We start from the raw sequence: 24,729 nt of genomic DNA, 5'->3' as shown, positions 1-24,729 counted from the left end.
GGCTAAAACCACATTTAGTCATAGGGCCAAAAATGTAGCCTAGAAAGCAGTTACCAGCTGGCTGCCAGCCTGCTTCCTCAACACCCTCTCTCCACCCATTTATTCACACAGGTGCTTAGCTGAGTAACAAAGTATTTCTGCCAGCTATAATTGTTAAGAAGACAATAAAAGGGAAACAAAAGAAAACAAAAGATAAGATTTTATGTGTATAAATGTAAAAATAATAAATTTACCCATATTCCTTAAGACACCAGGGGAGGTGGCCAGCTGGTTAGTTCTCCTGTTGAACTTTGAGGTGTTAGAGATTCTGTCACTCCTTGTACATTGCCTGGTAGTGTAGAATGTGACTAATTTTGGAATTGCATTGCTACTCTTTCTCATCTAAACCTCTGTTCAGTTATTCTTATAGGGATATTGTTTGGGATACTGTGTGGCCCATTAATGAAACTGCTACTTACATATTTAACAGTGGAATTGTCCTTTGGGTTTACTCTATTTATACAATAGGCTCCCAGATGACCTCTTGAGAAAGGGGTGTGTGGTGACACACCACATTGTCCTGTTCAGATGCAGTAGTTAAGAGTTACTGTATCTACCTGGCTTTAAATACTAGCTTTGATGTAAGAAGCTTCATAAAGAGAGTGTGCTTGAGGTCCTGAATATGATTAAAGCAGATTTCACTATGGTCTTTACAACTTTACAGGCTGCATTAAACCATTGTATTTCCATTATAAAAGTTACATTACCTCCTCACATTTTGTATATTTCGTGATCACTACTTCATTTTTTCCAAAATACTGATAACAAAGTATGACCAGGTTTTTACTTGACCATTACATTATAATTCCCAGGTAGCAATGCATCTTGAGGTTTGTGGGTCTAGCTGATGTAAGTAAGTGATGTAAGGAGTAAGTTGTGTAGTTTTGCATGAGTGTAATGGCCACTTGCACACTATATACTGTACTGTACTATAAATGTGGGCTCAGATGGAGACCTCATTTTGAAAGGGGTTGCAGTTTTCATTTTTTCAAAAGTATCCTTACTATCCCTGTATAAATAGCACAGATTTAAAATATCAGTAGTTCTAGGAGAGTTAAAAATTATACATCAAACTGTTTGGGGCTGCTGCATTGATAATTTGATTTGTACTCATTTCCTGGGTCTTTGGCATTTAACTTTGCCTTCAGATAAATGTCTAACTCGTTTATCATGATTATTGTATTGCAAGTGATTCTTAAGGCAGATTAAGGTTAGTTTCCTTAATTGACCTTAATCTGAATGACTGGATGTTATTTTATATCATTTTGGTTACTATTATCTATCTTGAAGTATAATTCCTCAACAGTTGTCACCTTATTAGTCATATAGTTGCTCTTTTGACCTTACATTATTTGGAAAGAATAGTTATTTCTTAGTCTTAGAAATATATTTTATAAGAGAACCAGTTTAGACTCCTAAGCAAGACTTGGTTAAGGGATGTGAGAAGGGACAGAATTTTAAGATATTTACAGTGACCTGCAAAAGTATTAAAACCCTAAGGTATTCTATTTTTGAAACTACAAAATGATACATGCACATTTTTTAAATATTTTATTAAAAATGGGAATGCTCAAACTGAAGGCATCTATGAGTAAGATAAGTTACAGTAAATGTCAACAAACACTAAAGTGTAAAAAGACCATCAATATTTGCATATTGCATCAATATTTGGTAAAAGCAACTTCGGCAGGAATTGTAGCCACAAAAGTCCCTATCGCCTTTTCGATTGCCTTTTTGGTTCAGTTTGTGGCCATTTTCCTTGACAGATTTTATCAAGCTCTCAAGTTGCTAGATGATTGCTTATGGACAGCAGTTTTCAAGTCTTTCCACAAATTCCCAGTTGGATCCAAGTCAGGATTTTGAGGGCCACTCAAGGACATTTTTATTCCTTCTAATTCTTAAGCCACTCCATCCTGTTGAAAAATGACGTTTTGTCCAAGTTTGAGATATTTAGCAAACAGCTTTTCCTGTAGGATTGACCTGAATTTTTCTTCATCTGTTTTATCCTTAGTCCTGCCCAGCTTCTCAGTCCCTGCTAATAAGAAGCAGAACAATAACATAATTTGGCTGAAACCATGTTTGACAGTAGGGATGGTGTTTTGACTGCGTTATGCACTGTGTTTCTTGATTTAGACCATACATTTCCAATGCCACATAACAGTACCAATTGTATGCTTTGTTTCTAACAGGCATGCAGGATTTGAGATGTTTTTTCAGCAATGTCTTCCTTCTTTCCACTCAGTCATATATGCCAGCCTTGTCTCATGGACAATTTCTTCTCTCAGCCATTCTCTTTCAAAGTTGCTGTTGGCTTCATGGTGGTATTAATCAGTGTTCTCCCTGCCTAGCTGCTTAGATTGGAAGGAAACCATGAACTAGGCAGCATCTGGTGCCTTCCACTTCTAAGTGATTGACATACTAATGGTCTTTCAAATATTTTTATCCCTTTCTCTTGATCTCTGCCTCAATAAAACTTTGAGTCCTTTAAATCCTCTACCTGTCAGAGGGACATTACAGAGACAAATAAATGTACAGTATGGAATATATTGAGACAGATGTATTTATTACAAAATCATGGGAACTATACAGTCAGAGACCCCTCAAATAATTCTGTGGGTAAGGTCATTTTGTGCACCTCATTTAATTTAGCAAAGAATATGGAAAGGTGCCATCGTGACTTTTCCATTTTTATTTCATATTATCTGTTTACTTCTTTTCTTTTTCATTTGTATTATGAATGTGTGGAGTAGGTTGTGTGTAAATAACAGAATAATACCTGTCTCTGTAATTGCTACTTCTGAGTGTTATTATTGCAAGATTTGAAGCAGCAAAACATGAAAACTGTGCGGAAGTCTGAATATTGTTCTTATTGTTGAATACTGAAAAATATTGAATAATATTATATTATTGAATATATAATAGTAAGTATTTACTGTGTGTGATTTTCATCTGGCACATGCACAGTTTATATGTAGTATAAGTGGTTACATGACAAGAAGTCTTTATATGCCACTCCAAACTCACATTAACTGAAATCGTCCTTTAAATTGAATTATTTACTTTTTGTATTATAAGCAATGTATGCCTTTTGTGTTCTTCTTCAATGTCAGTTATGAAGTATTCATATCTATCAATTGATACATACAGTACAATAATGTAATTTTGATATTATTTTTTAAAATATATATATTATTTTTTATAAAGCCAGTGTGTAATTGCACTGGCAATCAAACTGTGACCACATTTCTGAAAAGGCGATCTTGGGTTAATAGGAAGCCAATGAAATCTGAGTCCTACCATATGTTCTGACATTTCCTTGCCCAGTTTTATTCCTCCAGTGGTTTCACAGCATCTGCAATTCACCTGTTGACTTTCCATTTCAAGATCACATTTAAAATATTGGATTTATGTGTGAATTAAAGAATCATAACTGAAATGTGTTGAAATGTTTTTTTTCTCTTTTTAGGGGGATAACTCCTATGTAAAGGACCGTTGGTGTGTGTTTGATGGCATCATGGTTTTTTGTCTCTGGGTTTCTTTGGTATTACAGGTAATTAAAAATATTGATCATTTGTTTCCTGGCTTTGTGGCTGTGAACTGTTTAACTGATTGGACAATTGTTTCTATTCCATTGTTTTTGTTAGGTGTTTGAAATAGCAGAGATAGTCGACCAGATGTCACCTTGGGGAATGCTGAGAATACCAAGAGCCCTTATAATGATTAGAGCTTTCCGAATTTACTTCAGATTTGAGCTGCCACGCACGAGAATTACAAATATTTTGAAGTAAGATAGATGTTTCTTGAAATTCTAATGTGTTTATTTAAAAAATACAATTCCTTGTAAAAAAATTCAGTCTCTTGCTCAGTTTACACATTTTCCTGTTAGGCACTAACCACTCCACACATGCTCTGCAAAAAACCCCAGGAAAAATAGATAATTAATATTGGGAAGTGTTAATTCATTAATTAACTCAGGTGAATTAATGAAAAAAACTCTCTTATATTACCTTACTGAGCCACACAATTAGTTAGATTGCCTCTATCTTTGGAAAATGTAGGTTGTCATAATTTCAGAATAAATATATTATACTGTATCTGTCTCTGTAAGGTCCCCGTGAAGACCAAGGAGCAATAACTCACGGATAAAGGTTTAAAAAGCCACAAACGAAGAGAGAAGGGTATAAAAACATTTCAAAGACCCTTAATATTGCTTTAATCATGGTGAAGCCAATCATAAAGAAGTAGAAAGCACCTAAACACTACCTAAATCAGGCTATCCCTAGCTAAGTAAGGAAGCCACTGTGAGGCCAAAAGGTCTTTCAAAGAACTACAAAGTTCAGTAGCTGAGGCATGAGCAAACGTCAAGGTGTCAACAATATTTCCGTCACTTCGTTGAAGGGACTGCATGTAACTGAAGAAAAAAAAACACCTACAAAACACCTACATGAATCTGCAAACGTGTGCAAAGGGGATTTGTGATCTGACAGGACAAAATTGGCTTTTTTAAATTTAAATTCAAAGCATTACTGTACATCACATACAGTATAAACCCAACATACAGTAGTACAGTACATCATTGAGTAAACACTCTCCCTAAGGAAAAGGATGGTGGCATAATTATGTAATAGTCCTGCTTCTCATCAGCAAGGAATAGGAAACCCTTCAAGACACGGGGGAGAATAGATGGAACAAAGCACTGGCAAATCGTAGAGGAAAACTGGTTCAGATCTAAAACTGGGATGAGAATTTCGCCTTTCGGCAGGAGAATAAGAATGTAAATGTCATTGAGTGGGCCAGTCAAAGTCCTGACTTGGATCGTGTGGAAAATCTCTGGAAACATTTGAAAACTCAGATATCCTGACTTCAGTCCTGTGGAAAATCTCTGGAAACATTTGAAAACTACAATCCATAATTGATCCCCAAGCAACTTGAGAGCTTGACCAAATCTGCCAAGACGAATGGGCAAAAATTGAACCAAGCCGGTATGCAAAGCTGGGAGAGACTTACCCTAGTTAAACTTGTGGCTGTATTTGCTGCCAACCAAATTTTATACTAAATGTTGAATCACGTCGGAATATCCTGATTGCATAGGTATTTTGTTTATTTCTCTTTAAGTTTTTGCTTACATTTGCTGTAAATTCTTACCCTAGAAATCTTCAGTATGAACATTTAGGTTTTGAATAAATACATTTAAAACACTGTGTATGTATCTTTTTATAATTTCACAACATGGGACACAATAGGAAGAATCTGAATTGTTTGTGAAATCAGTATATGATTTTGTGATTGTGGAAATTGATTTGCTGTTCTGTTTCTCACCTTAGACGCTCTGGAGAACAGATCTGGAGTGTGTCCATATTCTTGCTTTTCTTCCTTCTCCTGTATGGAATTCTCGGAGTTCAGATGTTTGGAACATTTACTTACCATTGTGTGACCAATGATACACAGCCAGGGTATGTTATCTTTTCTTCTTGCTGCAAATCACCCCCCCCCAAACAACTTGACATGACCTTCACAAACATCCATGACATTCATTTTTCAAACCGGCAAGAAAAAAACAAGAATTCCAAAGTATGAGTCAGGTGGACATCTGTTAACTGAAATAACCCCTTTTGCTCTTTAAGATACCAGCTGAGTCTAGATGTGGAGAGAAAAACGCCTCAGTTACATAATCAACATTTTGTCATAGGTTCATTCTGAGAGCCTTGACTATTTCTTTGTAATCAGCAGTGAACAGACAGCAAACTAGATTTTCTTTCTGAGTTTTGTCTACTACAGCATAGCTGGAACGTTTTAGAACTACAGAATTTCAAAATGTTCTGAGGATATGAATAGATAGAATATCCATGAGGGCCTCTCTTTGCAGATTTGTATCCTTTGTGGACAGTGTAAGACCCATAAGTATAAACTACTGTACATGATAATGTATTTTTTTTTTAAATATATGATTTTTTAAATGATTTAAAACAGAGAACAGGAGGCATTTATTATACAAAGGGTTTGGGAGTGCCAGCCAATCAGCCATGGTGTTGAAACTGGTTTCTTTCAAGAAGTACAGTATATAGATGAGATCCTCGGATTACCTACTAAAGTAATAACACACAGGCTGAGTGGCCTACTCTCGTTTATTAAGGTTTCTTATATTATCATCAGTGAAACATATGAGGAAATCAGGACTTGCTTGTTAACTTTAAATTAAACCTTACGTGTTGGTCCTTGGAACAAGTTTTTAAAGTGAGCTGAAGCACATCAGTGTGGGTGCATTCAGTGTTAACTGTTTATAATGCCACTGCCTTCCTATAATTGACATTTAAAGGCCATAGATGATATAGTGCTTCTCAAATTTCCTTAAAATGTTAATGGATTTGTACATTGATCACAATCCTTTAGCTAAAAATTTCCATACTTTGAATTTTGCCAATGGGAAAGATCGACAATGGGACAGTTACTTTTATGTCAGGAACCGTGCAAAATGTGGTTACACTGTTAACTGAAAATGTACTGGTTTTGTTGCCAACTTTTGTACTGGTACCAAAAAGCCAGACCAAGAATACAATTTCTCATCTGTATCTCATCAGTCTGGTTTAGTACTCTGTGTGGGTTAAAATGTTTGAAGGTATATTATTCATTCATGAAGTCAAAACACCTTGAATAAGAACATTGTCCAAATTATTGCTCTTGATGTTGCAAGGATACGTGGCTGTGGTTTTGTGTAATTGTGTAATTGTAATCTGAGCATTAGGCCCATTAGACAATTTGGATTGGTGTCTCTGATGTACAGTTAGATTACTAACTTTGTGGTCTTTGTATTCTAGTATGATTTGCAAGGAACTTGTAGAATTAAAAGAACTACTGTATGAAATGGCTTCTTTCTACTCATTTTCTCATTTTCTGAGTAAAACCCTTGGAGTGAGTGATTTCTTTGCTTTAAAAAAAACTCCCCGTGTTGTGCTGTGTTGTAGTGTTAAAGGACATAGGAAAATTGAAATAACAAAGGACCAAGTCTAAAGTTATAGAGTGTTCTTACAGTCACCAATGCTGTGTGCACTATGGAGGCCATTGTCTGTGATGTCTTTTAGAAAAGCAGAAAAAACGGTAGGCCATTAATTGATTTAAGCCACTAAGATAAATTATGATTTGGGAACGAATTAAAGAAATATGTACGGTATGTACTCATAAAAGTGCTTTAATAAGGTACAAAACAGTCTGTTAAGTGGGAATGTATTTGACTTTTTAACCTGACATAAAAGTATTTATATCGAATCTTCATAATGTCTTTTTTTGATTATTCAGGTTATGGTCCAGCTCTGCCTGCATTCCACAGATTAGGATTCCCTATTGATGCTTCTCTCTGCCATCATGAAATGAAGGAAATCATCACCTAATTAAAATGTGCAAACGTGTCTTAACAAAAGTTATTAATGCCATTTGCAAATCCAGGTTAAATTAAGATTGAAGGATATTGGTAAAAATACCTTTGGGCATTTTATACTCCAGCTGGAAGTATAAAGGCTGCAGAGAAGAAAATATTTAACATTCGTACCTTGACAGGCTGCATGAAGGGTTGTGTCAAGCAAAACCGTGTGAGAAATTTGCACTTTAGATGAACTACTGTATCTGGGGGGAAGCAGCATTTCTAATCATAATAATTAACATTTCTGTACTTTTTTCAGGAATGCGTTGTTAATGATGACTTTTTTTTACAGAGATGTCTGTCTTTACTCTATGAAATAGGAGAAAAAAATAAATGCTTTCCTGCCAGGGAGAAGATTATAGACATTGACCCTTTTCTGCTGTCATTTTGATTTCAGCACCTGTCACTTTACATTTATACAAATTGCAGGAAGTGTTTCAATTAGAGTCAATTAGAACATTTTTTCTTTTCTTTTAGAAGTTGACAAAGATAAAAGGTTTTCTTTTGTATAGGACTGAAAAATGACTGCATAATGCACATTTTTCGATAATGTTGCCAGCTTTTTGTGTGGATGTTGATTAAGTCAATTTTGGATTTCCAGTAATGTTAGAAGTATGAAGTTTATCCATGACAGTGTACTCAAACCAACTGAAAGTAAAGTATGAGAAGACTAGGGTATTCATTTATTTGTGCTTTACCCAATATTTAGTCAGGATGAGGTCATGCATCATTTGAAGTCATACAAAGCTGTATGATGTTTTATTATCATGTCTCAGAGATATGCTTTAATTGGATACACAGGTTGAAAATACTATTAACAAAACTACATTTGTCATCTTTGGGCAGTTACATCTCAAAACAAATACATTTCCCCCCTGTATTCCCGGCATTGAAAAGCCTACTCAAGCTTCTCTCTCAAAAGGTTCAAGGACCAAAGTGTATTCCCAAATTATTGAAATGAAGAGGATTACTAAATTTCAAATTCAAGAAAAAATATTTTTATTTTTATTCCATATTTATTCCAAATTTTAAAAAATACTTTTTAAAAAAAAAGATTAATGAATGTAATAAATATCATCAGTGGTATTTCATATTAGAACTGAGAATGTGAATCACATTACTATGATATTAGCAGACTTGTAAACTTATATTTTCTGTTTCATTTATCATATCTGTTCCATAAAACCTGCAGATTTCTTTTATATAAGTGGGAGATTATCAATCAGAAAATAATTAAAGACACTTTGACTCATCAGAGTGCCTTCCATCGGTCTCTTTGATACAGCAATAAATTATCCACTTTCATTCCAACACGCTAATAATCAACTGGAAAGAGTGTCTAGCTTACCGCTTTGAAGACATTAATTTTCATTAGAGACATTAAACAGCACTTAGAGTCACACCTGTGTCCAGGGAGAGAGGGAAGTGAGAGAAGGAGAGAACAAGGATTGTGATGGATTGAGGGAGTGAGAGAGGAAGGGAGAGAAAGCACAACAGATGAAGAGTGAAAGAGTGTGTTGTGTTGGGAAAAAAAAAAACATGGCCGAAACAGGTGGTGGTGCAGGAGAATTTATTTTTGTGTGTTTTGTTGTTCAGCATTATTGGCAGGAGTTATTCTTTAAAGCTACAGAGTGTACTGTATTAATTATAGAATGAAAAACACTTCATGAAATCATTATAGACTAATAAAACATTTAAAAAAAATTTTTATGTTTATCTATGATGTTACACAGTGATAACAGTTCATAGATTGGTTAAAATGTGTTGATTACTGTGGCCTCTTTATTATGGAAAGTTATTTTTAAGAACATTACTCAGCCCCACATCCTCTGGAGCTCTTGGGTTTTGTCTACAATATCTTCTGTCAGCACCCTGTTTTAAAATGTTTGTCTCCACCTCTGAGAGCTAGGGTTCTAAATGAAACCCTTCAGCGCTTTGCTGGCATTAGCTAATCAATCTCAGAATCTCATTCAGCTGTATCTTCCATGTTCTTCAAGATGAGCTTTAATGTGTCTAATGGGTGTCCCTTTGTGTCAAAGAAGCAGATTCTATTTTCAGTCCTGTATATACATGGATTTAGTGTCCAATTATGACTCAGAGTATTTGACTTTTTCTGTGTTGGCTTTGTCAATACCTTTGAGGATTCTGGATATCCGAGTTTAAACTTTTGTGATCTAGTGTTTCAAGACCAAAGACAATCAATTCCCTTAAAAGGGTTATTTGTAAGAACCTTAAAAGGCCATAACTTTGGTTCTCTTATTTTAATAAATTAAAGTCATAAACTTGAATCTATAAAGTTGCACTTTACAAACCTCTGCCAAAATAAAATGAGCACCTCTCAAAGTGGTGGTCATTTTTCATACAACACCTCTAGGGCCAATGTAAATTGTTTCACATTTTGCTGTTAAAATGCATTTTATTCTAGTCAAGGCCTCTTATTTCAATAAAGCAGGACTGTAACTTAACTTCAAAATATCTGTGGCTCATTGTGAATTCATAATCTTCTATTTTATACTGTAGCACCATATGGTTAATGTATTTTTGTATTTTTATTTATTTTCAAGGTTTACACTGTTACACTGTCACTGAAAATAACATATTTCACAAAATATAAAATATGATTTACAAAAAGTTCAAATTTTGATTAAATTGGACACAATTAGAGAAGATGTTAATAGGTGTCTAAAGTAATTAAGCCCTTGTCTCTCTAAGTTTTGATGTAAAACAATCACCTGTCATTTGGCACTGAACTTTCAGATAAGTGACAAAAAATGATAAGAACTCTTTTTATGTGTGGAGTAGAGCTCTGTGGGAGCTTTCTGAGCTTTATTGTATCCTTGAGAATAAATTTGACCTTTTAAACACAAACTGCTTTACATGTTACTCTTATTTGTCTTTTATTTGCTTTTGAGAATCCTTTAAAAATCCTTCTGGGTTATTTTATTTTCCTTTGATGAAGGATAAGTAAAAAACTAAAAAGCACCAGGCATGATGCCCAAACACGAGTATTAAATTGGATTTCACACAAATATTCATATCAAGAAGCTTTAACTAAATTCAGGTTTTTATTGGTATGACAAATTATCTGATCTTATCAGTAGGCATTAGGATAACTGGATCAGAACCTGAAATATATTGAAATTCACTTTTAAACCTTATAGATTTGTTTCTAGATCAAGAACATCATCAGCAACAGAATTAAACTTATTGCATTCCATACATTAACTCCTGATATTGTTTTTTAGTTGATATTTTTGTTGACGTAACAATTTGCATATACTTTCTTAGGAGACTTACTGTAAATGTGCTCTGGTGTATTTCCCTGAAAAGCTCAGTATAAATGTGTTATGGCTTAGACAGACAATTCAAGTACACTACATTGACCAAGGGGAATTTAGTGCTAGAGATAAAGGGAAATAGTGATTTAATTACTGAATCTAGGAGCCCTTCTAAATATTAGTCCAAAAAAGCATTTATAAAAATTGAAAGGACTGACCCATTATTTTCATTCAATAAGCTCTTTATCTTTTGCTTCGGTGAAATCCTTATTTAATGGTGAATAGCTCTAATTGATCGACACATTTTGTCTTTCAGGAATGTAACCTGGAATAATTTAGCGATTCCGGATACGCACTGCTCACCTGATGGAGAAGGCTACCAGTGCCCAATGGGATTTAAATGCATGGACCTTGAAGATCTCGGTCTCAGTAGACAAGAGCTGGGCTACAGTGGTTTCAATGAGATAGGTGTGTAATACACATCCACTAAATACTTCCTAGCATCCTTGTTAAGTGTACAATACTCTTCTTTATCATAATTGTAATTGCTTCTGTTTTTTCTTTTCCTTTCAAGGTACAGTTTTATAAAATTTTGATTGAAACATATATACAACATTTAAATTATCATTGGATGATATTATACCAGGTGATAATCAAAGTGACCAACTAGGGTTTTGTAGTTAACTGTAAGTCACCACACATTAGACAGCAGCTAGAGCCAAATAAACCCTTTTCCTTATATTAGCGATGCAACCATTGTCCAACTACAATGTTTAGTTGGCTATGGCTTTCTATTAAAGGTTTCAAAGGTCACATTAACAAAACAAATAATTACAAAATAGCTCAGCTGTGATGTACAGTATCTCAGTTTATCTTTACTGGAGTATTCTGTGGGCTTGATTTAGTAAAGTAAATCGCAATAATTTTAAATGCTATAAAGACCCAAATGTAGGGGGATAGTTTGTGGTTTCGGTGTTTAGCATATCAATGAATGTTATAATTTATATTTGAACTTTTATTAAAGGTTTTGTTTCGATTTTTAATAGATTAAATACTTTTTTCCATTTTTTTTTTAAATACAAAATACTTAGATTTTTCTTCTAGGACATTTACTATTTTCTGAACAATAATGGCATTTTAGACAAACACAGCTTAAAAATGGTCATGCCTACAGCGATAACAGCATAATAGGAAAAAGCCCATGCTATGATAAAACCAAAGTGAAAATCTGATGTTCATGTGAACATTGTCCGTAGTGATATCTGACTGATTGTTTAATACTTTCCTATATCTCTAATATGTTGTGTCTATAAACATGTTGTCATTTTTTATACACTATTAAGTCACTATTTTTTTAAATATTGCTCCAAGCTTTATGGAGTTCCAACAAAATCCTGTTTCCCAGTATGTTAGCTTTGAAGATACGGAGTTAATCAATTTCCACATTAAAGCATGTGACACTAGCATAGTTGAAACTAATGCGAACAGATTGGGGAGTGACAGTCTCAAATCTTTACCTTTGCTTAAAGCTTCCTTCAGAACACAAATTCCCTGCATCCCTCGGAATTAAATGTTAGCCCTAACAAGCTCACATATGTAAAAAAAAACAGTTCAAGCTGTTAAGCAGATCATTACTTCTCACAGAGCATGTTAATGGGAATACTACTCTCTTTTAAAGCAAACAACTTCTTGCTGTGTGTGTCTATACTGTATATATACAGTATAAGAAAGAACAAAGCACAGTCAAGTGTGAAAAATACAATAAAATCTATTCATATGCTTTTTAGTGTGTGTTGACAAAGACATGGGGAAATAGAAGAATCCTAAAAATGAACCTGAACCATAAGAACGTGGTGGAGATTGACTAATGGACTAAGGTTGGGTCCTAAGCTCGTACAGTTATTATTGGCATTATTTTCATTACCCCATTTGTATAGACATTTCAATCCACTGGGTTGTGAAAGCTTGTATTATTTTTGCTGTTGTCTATCAATTGCTTTTTTATTCAAATCCATCCACTTATTTATTTTAATTTGTAATAACATTATTTTAATACGTGAGTGGTAGAATACACGTGTACTGTACCACACTCTCTGGTAGAATTTCTGTCAGTCTCTATTACAATTCTAGGTTTATAAAATCAGTTGATTTTATAATGATCAGCTGATATAGAGACCGTATAGCTTTGAGGGCTACCTACTGTATATTGATTTTTTCTCTATTAAAAATATGTAGGGGGTGAGGAGGCCATTTAGCTTATGGTTGTTTTAGAATGTGATCAAAGGATGTATTCAAAGCTTTTCCTCAATGATTCTGGTGAATAACCTTACAGATATTGGCTTGGTAATTTGTTCAGTACAATCGCTCATTAGCACTTGCATTCAAAATGAGTGGATGGAGTTTAATTATTCATTGGTATTAATGCACTGAAACATGTATTCCTTGCAATCTTACTAATCCTAAATATAGCAGTATCTACAGTTCATACTGTAAGCATTGAGCTTTGACTAGACTAAAAGCGTTTTGTCCTGCCTTCTGCCTTACCTCAGAAGGGCAGTGAGCAAAGCACATCTGCTTCAGCCTGATCCAGTGATAGCCTCTTTTCCTTCTTAAATTGCTTCCTTTGTATATTTTTGATTACTATGAGGAGCCAGCCCTTACCAAAAAATGTAATTTAGAATTTCATATCATGGCATGCTGGGTTTAAAGAAGAATAGCTGAGGAGAGAAAGATTCAAGGTTGCAGTTGAAGTCTGTATACATTTAAAAAAAAACAATGCATTTATTATAGAGTGATATACTGTGTGTGTGTATTTTACATGTATGCCTATGTGGGTGATTTGACTTAGTGCCGTAATGAACTGGTTTACTATTTAAAAATGGAGGAAAACAACCTGTTATTTCAAGTATTAGAAAATAATCATTTTGATGATCTACTGTATAAGATGCCCTTCGCTCATAACAATAATCAAAGTCAGCAAGGATAGTGAAACTCTCTGAAAAAGTTCATTCCCAGTCGCCCAACATTTTCTTCAGCTATTTCAACATAAGTGAGTTTTTAATGAGAGCATTTTGTCATAGCACAATGAAACTGAGCCCTGAGGGGAAAAAACACATTTCATATTGAGAGTAATCACTGTGAGCAACAAAAAATCTCAGAGCTTGATTCAAGAAAGGTTCTCCAACTTTTTGATATGTGAAATGAATAATTGTTTTACAGCTTTATTTAAAATATGTTTGTTCTTGCTTTGTGGTTTCTTTTTCACTGGAATATTATTTTTATTTTCTTTTTTATAGTATTTGGGATGTATTTGCTGGTGCATATGAAATAGAAAACACCAGATAATCATATAAGAAATTAGACAAAGTGTCATGATAAAGGTTGGATTTGTTGGAAAGTAATGTGTGGAATTATTTGTAACTGAGAAGGACTTTGATGATCCATGACATTCTGATAGATGGTATTTTTCTATAAAATATTTTTCAGTTGTTTTTTTGAGTTACACCCTGCTGTAGTGTGTTTTTGAGAAACAACAGATTTAAATTCATTTATATCTACTTTTTTATAATGGTTACTATTATATTAATCTGTTATTTAAAGTCACATTGTGAAAGAAAACAAAATGGGTTACAAAAGTGACCTAAGAGCATGTGATCAGATGCATGTGAGTTTCTGTTACAAATTAACATATCCATATCTGTCAAGTAACATAAAAACTAAATGAGTATACCTATGAGAGGACCTCATCAAGGTATTTAAAATCCTCAAAAGCACTGGCAAAGTCAACATCATGAATTTCTTCAGAATAAAGCACAAGCTAGAAAGTTACGGGAATCTGTAACAGGCTCCACAGCCAAATTACTGAAGCCGATACCCTGGTTTCTTTTTATGAAAAGGTGTGCTGAGATCCTTGGGTAGAAGCTACTGTAGCTTCTACCCAACAGACTAAATGAGATGAGTGGTGCCATCTGATTTTTAAGACTTCTTAAGTTCTAACAATAGTGTCACTTCAGACTTCAGGTTTGGAACCAGCAATGGCAGTATATCAATTAAGCCAATTAAGCAAAAACCTCTTCTTTATAAAAGTCACAGTATTTTTACATTCTTCAGCCTTCAGTCAGCAACTTGATTCAATAATTACAGGCGCATTATCTGTCAAACAGCCACGATTTACCAAACCATAGTCAATGAATGTTATGTACAGTTACTGAACAAGCAGATGTAGATGACTGTGGCCCCTTTAAATAACCACTTGTCTGTGATAGAAAAAAACAGAGACCTTTCTGTAATGATCATCCTGAGAGAAGAATTGACTTGACTGAGTTGTCACAATAATATAACATTAAAAACACGGGCTTTCACTTGTGCTGAGTAAAGATGCAGCAGTGTTGGAATTATAGACATTCAGATTATTTACATTGCTCTACGCTTTCTGGAAAAGAATGTTCGATTGCCCCTCGGAAGTAGATAGTTGATGATTGAAGAATGGTGGTTTAAAATTAAGAGGATTGTGGGAGGCAAGCAGCTTAGTTGGAACCTGAGGGACAGTTATGACAATTGTGCCATGTATTAAACAATGACAATTGGACTATAAATTTATCACAGTTGCGAGAGAAATAAGAAGGGCTGATTGGCTGAGTGTCTCTGAGACCAGCTTGCTAAGCTTGAGATGAGCTGCTGTTTATTCTAAAATGTATCATACTTAAACATCTGTAGGGCTTTCCGTGACTATTTCAAAAGCATAATGTATTTACTTTTTCATTGACCTACAGGACTGCACCATCCATGAGACTGCTGTCAGGACCCTTGAACAAAATAGAGTTCAGTGTATCATAACACATCCTCCTAATTGCCAAGCAATAATGTTGGACTTGGAAGAAGTGTTGAATATCTCTTTCATTTTAAATATTTTAAAGTTTTGTTCAACAAAAGAAGATGTTAAACAACAAATCAAGACATTTGTAGTTTATAATGTACAGTAGAGTTATAATAATGCTGCAGTGCCCTGGCAGAATTAAACGAGTTTCCTTTTCTATATATATACTTACGCAGAGAATATATTTGGGCTGGTGGTGCAAGTGTGGTATCACTTGCTCATTAAATGTGCCAAGTGGGATTGAAATAGGAAAGACTGTGGTTCAGTATTACCACATATTTGACAAATGAAGTAGTTTTGGGGACATGGGGGAGGGCAAATATGATGATACAGACATGACCCCACACAACATTTTACTAATGTGAATATCTGAAAATGGTGTCTTTACTGCCTGTCTGTTTTAAATCCTGCTTTAAAGCCTGTTCTGTGTATTTCTAGAATTACAGGGAACCAAAATTTGCTTACCTACAGTATATTACATAACCTACAGTATTGTACTTGTACTTAAATTATATTCTTTATTTAGGTTTGAGTTTGCTTTTCTATTTACTGTACCATTAATTAAGGTCTTGACTATAATATAAGAAATACAGAATTACAAAAATATTCTGTGCAATTGACAATAACAGTACAGTTACTAGTTATTGATAACTGGAAGTTGGATTTAAAGTCTGTAAAATGAATGATGCATCTGTAAATAAATGTAAATATACTGTAGGTTAGATTAACTGAAAAAGCACTTACTTGTAAAAGCACCTGAAGGTTTTAAACTTACAAGCAGTTGTTTTACACTGCAAACAGCATTTGCTGTACTGGGTTAATGAAAAAAACAAAACAAAATCCTAGCCAATCTACAGTAAAAAAAATAACATTGAAAATTCACGAGGACAGAATGAGAGATGATCAAGTTCAAATTCCATGAGCAAACAAATAAAAAAGCAGCATGGCTTGGTACCTGTACTGAAAAGCATGCCATGTTAAGTCTTCTATTTTGTTTTTTAAACTGCAGGAAGGATGGCAAGTGTATAATCCTACATATGTTCTTTTATGTCTATAAAGGTACCAGTATATTTACAGTTTATGAAGCAGCTTCCCAAGAGGGCTGGGTGTTCCTCATGTACAGAGCGATTGACAGCTTTCCTCGCTGGCGCTCCTACTTCTATTTCATCACTCTTATCTTCTTCCTCGCTTGGCTGGTTAAGGTAGAGTGAATTTTCTTTGGGATGAACTAGTAATGAAAAAAAAGCGAATGTGTTTCCAGTGTCTCTTCAGGTTCCAGCTTATGTGAGACTGTAAACCTGCCAATACTTGATGTCTTGGCTAACAGCGCAGTTTTGAAGTTTGTGCCAGGCAGATATACTGTAGTTTGTTCCTTGTTATTTACATCTGCACAGTTTGTTTGTGTAGAAAAAAAAACAGGGACTCACTCCAAAATAGAACAAGAAAGTGTGTTCTCGAATTCTTATTGTTTTTCAAATCTTAGCATTTTTCAACCAGACTGACAAGTACCAATAAAGATCCTTCCTGAGATTTCACCAAACGAGCCTTTTCAAGAGTATCTTAACCGTAGGTTTATATAAATTAAAAGTTCCAGAATTTTAACATGCTGCAGATAAAAGCCCTGTGCAGTTTCACATTCAAGGAAAGGAGTTTCAACCATTGTGCATCATAGTCTTATTAACGCAATTTTCTATTGTTCTGACATAAAAACACAATAAAATGCCAAGCACATGATATAGAAATGGGAGTCTTACATCAGTAATCATTTTTCTTTTTTATTTATGGTAATGGATTGCTGTGATGTAACCATGTAAAGTTTTACAAAAAGGGTATCATAGAGCTCTTGTGATATTGTGCTTATTATTACTTTCCTCTGCTTTCCTCAGAATGTGTTCATTGCAGTTATAATTGAGACCTTTGCTGAAATCAGGGTACAGTTCCAGCAGATGTGGGGGTCCAGGAGCAGTACCACTTCAACAGCTACTACTCAGGTACAGTTCATGACAACTGATGACACACTATGCAAGCTTTTTATTTAGAATCACCCAACTATGTTTGTGATGCACGCACAATTTGGTTTTTCAACTGGTTTTACAACCAGGATTTGCACACGGGCAAATTAAACACGTCATGGGCAATGCAGGTCAGTACGGGGAGTCCAGTGGTGAATGGAGGTGAGGTGCATCCCTCACCAACAGTACAGCAACCCCGCAAGTGCCTGGAGGTCACAGGGGCCGCTGTGTTTCTGAGAGCAGAGAAAGGCTTGGCTGACTTATCTTACCCATCTGCTGGCAGCGCTCAGCCAGTTGGGAATCCCTGTCGCAGTCAGCTAGAGATGTGACCCAGGCTCGAACCCACATGGCCTGGATCATAGTGTAGAACTCAACCCGTGCTCAAGTGAAACCCTTAACAGGCTGAACCATTGGGAAGCCTAGGTTTTTGTTTTAAGATCACAAATACAGTAGGTATTTCTTTAGAAGTTAGCATGCATACATTGAAATTGAAAATGATGCATTTTAAGACATTGCAAAGCAGTGTTTAGCAATACCCTTGTGCCTTCTGGTTTTCATTCTGTGGTCTCAGTCATTTAAGACCATTTAAAGATTAAAGAACCATTAATTGTGTCATTCGATTAATTTGAACTATTTTCTGCTCTCAAAACCTAGTCTCAGAAACAATCCCATGTTAGAGATGCTTCCCTGTAACATTCTACACAGTGATAAGCTGACACTGGTAGAAATAATACTGCAACACCCACTGATTAATTTAGAGAGCTGAAACCCAGCATTTGGGGCAAGTTTATAATTTTGTAACTCTATATTTGGTTCAATTTAAGAGCAAACTAACAAGGCTCACTTAGAATGAAAAGCAGAAGAAAAACAAATAATTCAGGCCCAAGGCTGGGAAACACAGGTCTAAAATACAGATTTATAGAAGTGTTTTTATAAAAACAATGTTTATTTAGGATTATATTTAATATAACAATCTTAGAATTCCCACATGCTCATTATAAGAGTGCCTGACTAATATGGTTCTTTAAAAATGTGCCACCATGGGTCATCATATTTTTCTCAATAATGGCACTGTTCATCAAGTGTTATGTGAATTGCCTGTTTTCCTTCAGACTGATTTCTGGTAATCCTTTGACCTTGTATACTGACGACTGCCTGGTATGTTGCAAAGTTTGCTTTCCAGAAACATAGAGCATCAATGGCAGTCCCTTGATTCTTTTTGGCTGTGTTGAAGTTGAAATCACTGTCCTTTCACAGTGAATGCTACAGGAGTATAGCCTCAACTTAAATTAACTTTGGCCGATTGTCAGGAAGCCATCCTAGACTGTGTCTGGATGAGGGTGCAGCAAATGGCTTCTAGCAGATGGCAGAGAGTGAATCACAGCAGAGCACTGAAGGATGACTGTTGAAGAGCAAATGACAGAAACAAGGGACGACTGTGCCAGAAAGTGAGTGATGTGGCAATGGCCCCTCTAACTTCAAGGTATATTCCCCTGTGCTGGAAACTATTTAGAACAGACCTGACTCTCAAACAGAAACAGAAAAGAAAAACATAATTGTAAAATGGCAAGTCTTCTCAGCTAAAATTAATGGCTTTATCTACTGGCATAAAGCACATACAGTATAGTTTGTAAAAGCTTTTATACTTCATAGAAAAATATTGTATTGTTTTTACGCCATACCACCCACCAAGATGGCAGGGGCGGGTCAGGAGCTGTTCCGGACCCAGGGGCAAAAGCGTCACAGTCCAGGGATAGTAGCCGGTCCCCAGAAGCTACTGCACTTTACTGAACCAAGTGCAGGCAGGGTAACCAGGGACAGAGCAGGGCTGGTTGGTCTTTATCTGGAGCAGGGCAGATAAGGTCACACGACCTCGTCATGGTCCATCAGACGGAGCATCAGACCAGGTATCGGGCTGAGCAGAGAGCTCGTGATCTTCAGAGACCTGGCCAAGCACGCACTGTCAGGGTGGACTGGGGAGGCGCGTCAGGGACCACTGAGGTCTGGATCTGTTGTCCCAGGGGCAGGACAGAACAAAGGTCTAACAGGAAGGCTGGCAGGGTGAAGGAGAGTGCAGTGGACTGGAGAGCAGGACTGTCAGGACACAGGCCTGGAGGAGGGGGAGGACCATCAGAGCTGGCAGCTATGCTGAGCTCCCAGGTGCAGCAGGCTGGAGTAATGGAGGAGAGCACAGGAAAGGACAGGTTCCCCAGGTGGAGTCTGGGTGGGTCAGGATACAGGCAGGAGACGGGTTAAATCCAGGCAGGCAGGGAACCAGGAGTGAACAGAAAATAGGGGGAAGGTACTGAGAACTCCTCCAGGAAACCTCTGGCTGGCAGTCCGAAGGTGCAGGGCAGGACAGGAACTAATACACAATGCCAGATTGCTGTGGAGAAGCCACACAGGACTTAAATAACCCATAGCACCTGATGCAGGCTGACTTCCCATTGCATTCAGGTGCTATGAGTATACTGTCTCCTCAGCAACCGATGCAGGGAGGCAGAGGGGAGGAGGCGTGGCCCACAGGCACACGCCCCCCAGCTTTACAGCAGAGCCGATGTAACAATTGAGCTCAGCCTTTTACACTTTGGCTTTATTGGCCATTGTTGTTCAGCTGTTTTACAAGGATGCCTGGGATAATACAAACGTATTTAAAAAATAGATCAGAGAATGTATTACATTTATTGGTGAAAGAGCATAATAGCTGTCTTGTCTGCATGAGTTCAATGTTTGGAGCGCATAGCTCTGAGTTAGCAATGCCGGGAATCACTTCAGTTTACATGCATTTCAATGCAATTAAATATTCAAATAGCTGTATAAAATGGTATTCCACAGTTCCAGTCCTGAAGGGTGGTCATCCATATGGTCTCTAGGACTTTGAAAAGCAGCTTTCAAATTGTCAGATAAGCAGGTTAAATTGGCCCAGTTTAACCTGAAGATCAGAAGAATGATCCTGAAGTTACATAGTGGAAGCATTGAAGTACTTCTAATACTACTTTTAGGCCAGGACCGAATTTTGGACATATAGTATAGCTGTATGTCCAAAACATACAATATGTCATATACTGTACTGTTGAAAACATCCCAAAAAGGTGTTACAGATGTTGTTCTTCTGTAGTACAGTATGTCCTTTTCATTAGAACAATAAGTCCTACGATGGCTTATGATATGCTAAAGGTAGGAACTTGTGTTTAATGAGTTGAAATTTTGGATTGAATATTCAAATAAGACCCCGGTCTACTCAAAGGACATTAAAAAGCATAGACTCACTGTGGATTAGTAAACACTTTGTCCTCGGCCTACATTTCTGCGTCTCTTGATGAAGTCACAGGAGAAAAAAAAATTGCAGTTCAACTAGAGTATATTTTTTCATGGTTAAGCTTTCTTTTTTTGCTACTCTAGAAGAAGGCATACATTTTTATCCTCAACATTGACTTTATGGTTCACCTATAAAATAGACACCATTTCAATTCAAAACTGCACTTCATAAAGCTCTCAGCCATTGGCAAAAAAAAAGTGGAAAGTATGCAAAGCCTTGGTGTGTCACTGATTGGCTCAGCTCCTGGCAATGGTAAATTGGACCTGTGGCGGTGATTAGGTTGAGGAACTGTGGCTGTTCAGTGACATCTGTGTCTGTCTTTCAGTTAATATTAACCTCCATTTTTTAAATGTAAACAGCAGCAATTGGCCTAACATTTAGGGCCATTTTGGAGGCTCAACTGCAAGCAATGAATAAAGATTTATGCCACATTAATGGAAAAATTGCTACTTTTAGGCAAAGTACTCTTAAGATTCAAATAATATACAGTTCATACAGTAATAATGAGAAATATTTGTAGGTTTCTAACGCTTCACTGGCATAATTCTAAAATTATTTTGCATGAACTGTTGTTCATAGTTTTAAAAATAGCTAAAAAATAGTATATAAAACCAGTGAAAACCTCATTCTGTAAAAATACAACTGAAATGCGTTCAACCACTTGCCCATCTGACCTTTCATTGCATTAAATGGATTCCTTATCTGTAATAGGATTGTGCTGATAGTCTATATTCTTTAAGATATTCCTGTGTTTCAATTCAGAGAACAAAAGCTTTGGCAGAAGAAAGCCAAATGGCCAAAACAGAATGTGTTTTTTTTAAAAGAATGAGTTATTAATTTGCTTAGACACTATTTCAGTTTCTGCATTTGAAAATATTCCACTCTTACTAATAATGATTACAAAGATAAATACAATTACAATATGGCTACTTACAAAATGTATTAAGTATTAAACAGAATCAGTGTTATGAAATTTAAGAACACAAGATAAGTGAATTCCTGATGTTCAAATTATTTTATTTTCAGGCATTGATGTGCATACACTGTATTTAATTTAAGGAATAATAAACTGCATTTAAAAGTAAAAGCACAAGATCGCCTCATTACATGATTGGTTGTTTGGACATTTACTGCTACTATTGTGTTTTACACTGTAATTAGGTACTTTGTTCTATACAGTTTGTCATCTTAAACAATTATTTCACTGTTATTCTAATATCCCTTGAAAGTACAGTATAGTGGATTGCCTGCCAAGATATTTGAAATAAGCTGTTTACATATTTTAAAATGACAACCATAGATGTTCATACTATGCATACTTTACCATTAATTGCACATTGCTGTGCTTATGCTCAATCATAAATTCAGTGTATGTTGAAGAGATTTATTTTGAATTTTTGGTAGTAAAACATTAAGCTAATGTAAGGTTATTTTTCAGTTTGCCTGTAGTTCTTCAACATTGCATTTAATTTAAAAGTACAAATTACAAAACATGTTTGGGAATAAATATCATGTTTGCATTGTTTTTCATGGCTGAAGGTACTGTATAATAAATTGTGAAGTACCAGAGTGTACCAATTTAATCATAAACCGTAGGTGGAGCTATTTTTTTAAATCGTATATTTGAACAAAACAATACTGAACAGTAAGAGCTGTTCAGTATGAATTAAAAAAAAAAAGATTCGGGGAACTGAACTTGGACTTGCATCTATGTGTCCAAAGGCTTTCTAAAACTGCAAAATAATCAATGCTGTTCCAAGCAGACATTTTATGCAGGGGTGTCTCTGTCCCCGATAGTTCCAGCCTTCTCCACCGAAGGTAAAGGTAGTGTGAGGAGGTCAAACAGCCATTTCGATGCATCTCTGCTGCTAACAAGTGTTCATGAGTGAACCGGTGGGGACTGGCCAGCTGTTTCTGAAATTTGTCCCAGTGCTCCTGGTCCCTGCTCCTTAGGACATGCTGCTCTAGGGCAAGCACACGAAGAAGTGCCTGTTGGGGCTGTACCAGGACTGGGGACTGAGTAAACAACGCCTCCAGGTCCCAGTAGGCATCTTTGCACTTCTCGTACTAGTCAAAAGTAGCTGCTCTGTCAGTGAGACAGCAGAAGGACACAGCTCCAGGAACTTGGTATTCTAGTAGAAAAGACTGAGCTTCAATCCTGTAACTTTGCTTTTGCTGTGAAACAGTCACCTGTACCAGCAGGTTGTCTAGGTAGTGCATACTGTACAACCGGAGGCCCGTCCTTAGTGAGAAAGCTACTGTATTTTGTGGTGATTTTTAGGTGCCAGCTTCACTTATCCATTCCCCAGGCCTACTGAACTGAACCAGCATTCAGACTCAAATCAAAGTGCTGGATCATGTGTTGAAACTCCTATCTACAGCCAGTGCTATACTATTCCTATAGTACTAATACCTAATCCCCCAGTATCCAGAGAGTTTATTAAAATTGACACAGCAGAGGTGCTTAGGCAGTTTAAGAGACGAATGTAAGGAAATGCTCAGGTCCAGGTAATGTGTGTGGAAGAGTTAATGTCTTGCAGATTAGTTTTGCAATATTTTTTGTTTTGCTTTTTCAGATGTCCTTAAATTTGCAAATCACCCCCTCACCATGGAAGACATCTAGTATTATTCCCAACCAGAAAAATGCCAGGCCAAGTAAGCTTAACAGCTATAGGTACGTTGCTCTCACATCTCCAAATTAGGGTCTGGAGAGAATAGTGAAGCAACACATCACAAAGAGCACAAATAACCTTATTGACTGTCTGCAGTTTGCATACAGAGAAAGTAGGTAAATAGAAAACAAAATATTCACATTGTTAAATCTGATCTCTTGGCATCTTGACCAAGTAAAGACATTATTAAGGATCTTAATTATTCATTTTCCACCTGCTTTTAATGCAATATAACTACCGTTCCTTGCACAGAAACTGTGAAAGAATGTCAATTTAAACAGCAACATGCTAAGATGGGTCCTAGACTTCTTAACAAACAAATCGTAACAGGTCAAATTGGTCACAGTATCTGACATTCGCTTACCATGGGGCTGCCTCTAGCCCCCCCATCATATGTTTTGTACACTAATGATTGTAAGAGCAAACACACAGATAGACGTCTCACTAAGTTTGCTGATGACACATCCCTGGTCAGCATATTAAATAACTCAGAAAATGGGCGTATTCTAAATGATATGAAGTTAAATATTATGAAAACAGTCATTAATTTTAGGAAAAATGAAACACCACTCCAACCTGCTGCAATAAAAGTCAGGCTGTAGAAATTGTCAATGACTACAAGTACATGGGACTGGTGATAGACAAGAATCTGAGATGAGACAAATGTTGTGACACCAATTATAACAAATACTCCTTTTCATTTAGTAAACTCTGCTATTTTAAGGTAGATAGAACTATTTTTATGCTTTTCTACCAGTCATTTACTGAAAGTGTATTAATATACAGTCTCACTTGTTGATTTTGCATCATCTTAACCTTTAATTGTAGGAGGTTAGGAGCATTTGTGAAACTGAATAGCAAAATAATTGGGGCACATCAAATTAACTTAAATATTCACTACAAATAGAGAGTTATTAAGAAGGTCAAGAGCATTATGGAGTGTGCGTCTCACACCCTCCATTGTGAGTTTACACTAATCCCATCTGGGAGATGCCTCTGTGTCCCCAGGTGAAAAATAACAGACTCCGGAAATCTTTCATCCCTGTTGCAATGTCACTCTCTTATCTTCAGTAACACTACTATTCCTTCTTCACTTTTCTTCAAAAACTCAGTTTGTCT

General features: G+C 36.0%; 1 protein-coding gene across 1 annotated transcript in view; it reads left to right on the top strand.

Moving 5' to 3' along the window:
• nalcn (sodium leak channel, non-selective) overlaps positions 1 to 24,729 on the top strand; it is a 147,774-nt gene that overhangs the window by 8,156 nt on the left and 114,889 nt on the right. The window contains exons 3-8 of the mRNA XM_088913203.1: positions 3,506 to 3,589; positions 3,684 to 3,823; positions 5,364 to 5,492; positions 11,048 to 11,199; positions 16,667 to 16,809; positions 17,494 to 17,598. Of these exons, the coding sequence (XP_088769329.1) occupies positions 3,506 to 3,589; positions 3,684 to 3,823; positions 5,364 to 5,492; positions 11,048 to 11,199; positions 16,667 to 16,809; positions 17,494 to 17,598 (753 nt within the window). The remainder of the gene's footprint in view (positions 1 to 3,505; positions 3,590 to 3,683; positions 3,824 to 5,363; positions 5,493 to 11,047; positions 11,200 to 16,666; positions 16,810 to 17,493; positions 17,599 to 24,729) is intronic.

This window comes from Atractosteus spatula, chromosome 4 (assembly GCF_055471065.1).
Source record: "Atractosteus spatula isolate fAtrSpa1 chromosome 4, fAtrSpa1.hap1, whole genome shotgun sequence".
Lineage (NCBI taxonomy): Eukaryota > Metazoa > Chordata > Actinopteri > Semionotiformes > Lepisosteidae > Atractosteus > Atractosteus spatula.
Note: the sequence above shows the minus strand (reverse complement) of the source record. Positions and strands in the feature narration are given on the sequence as shown.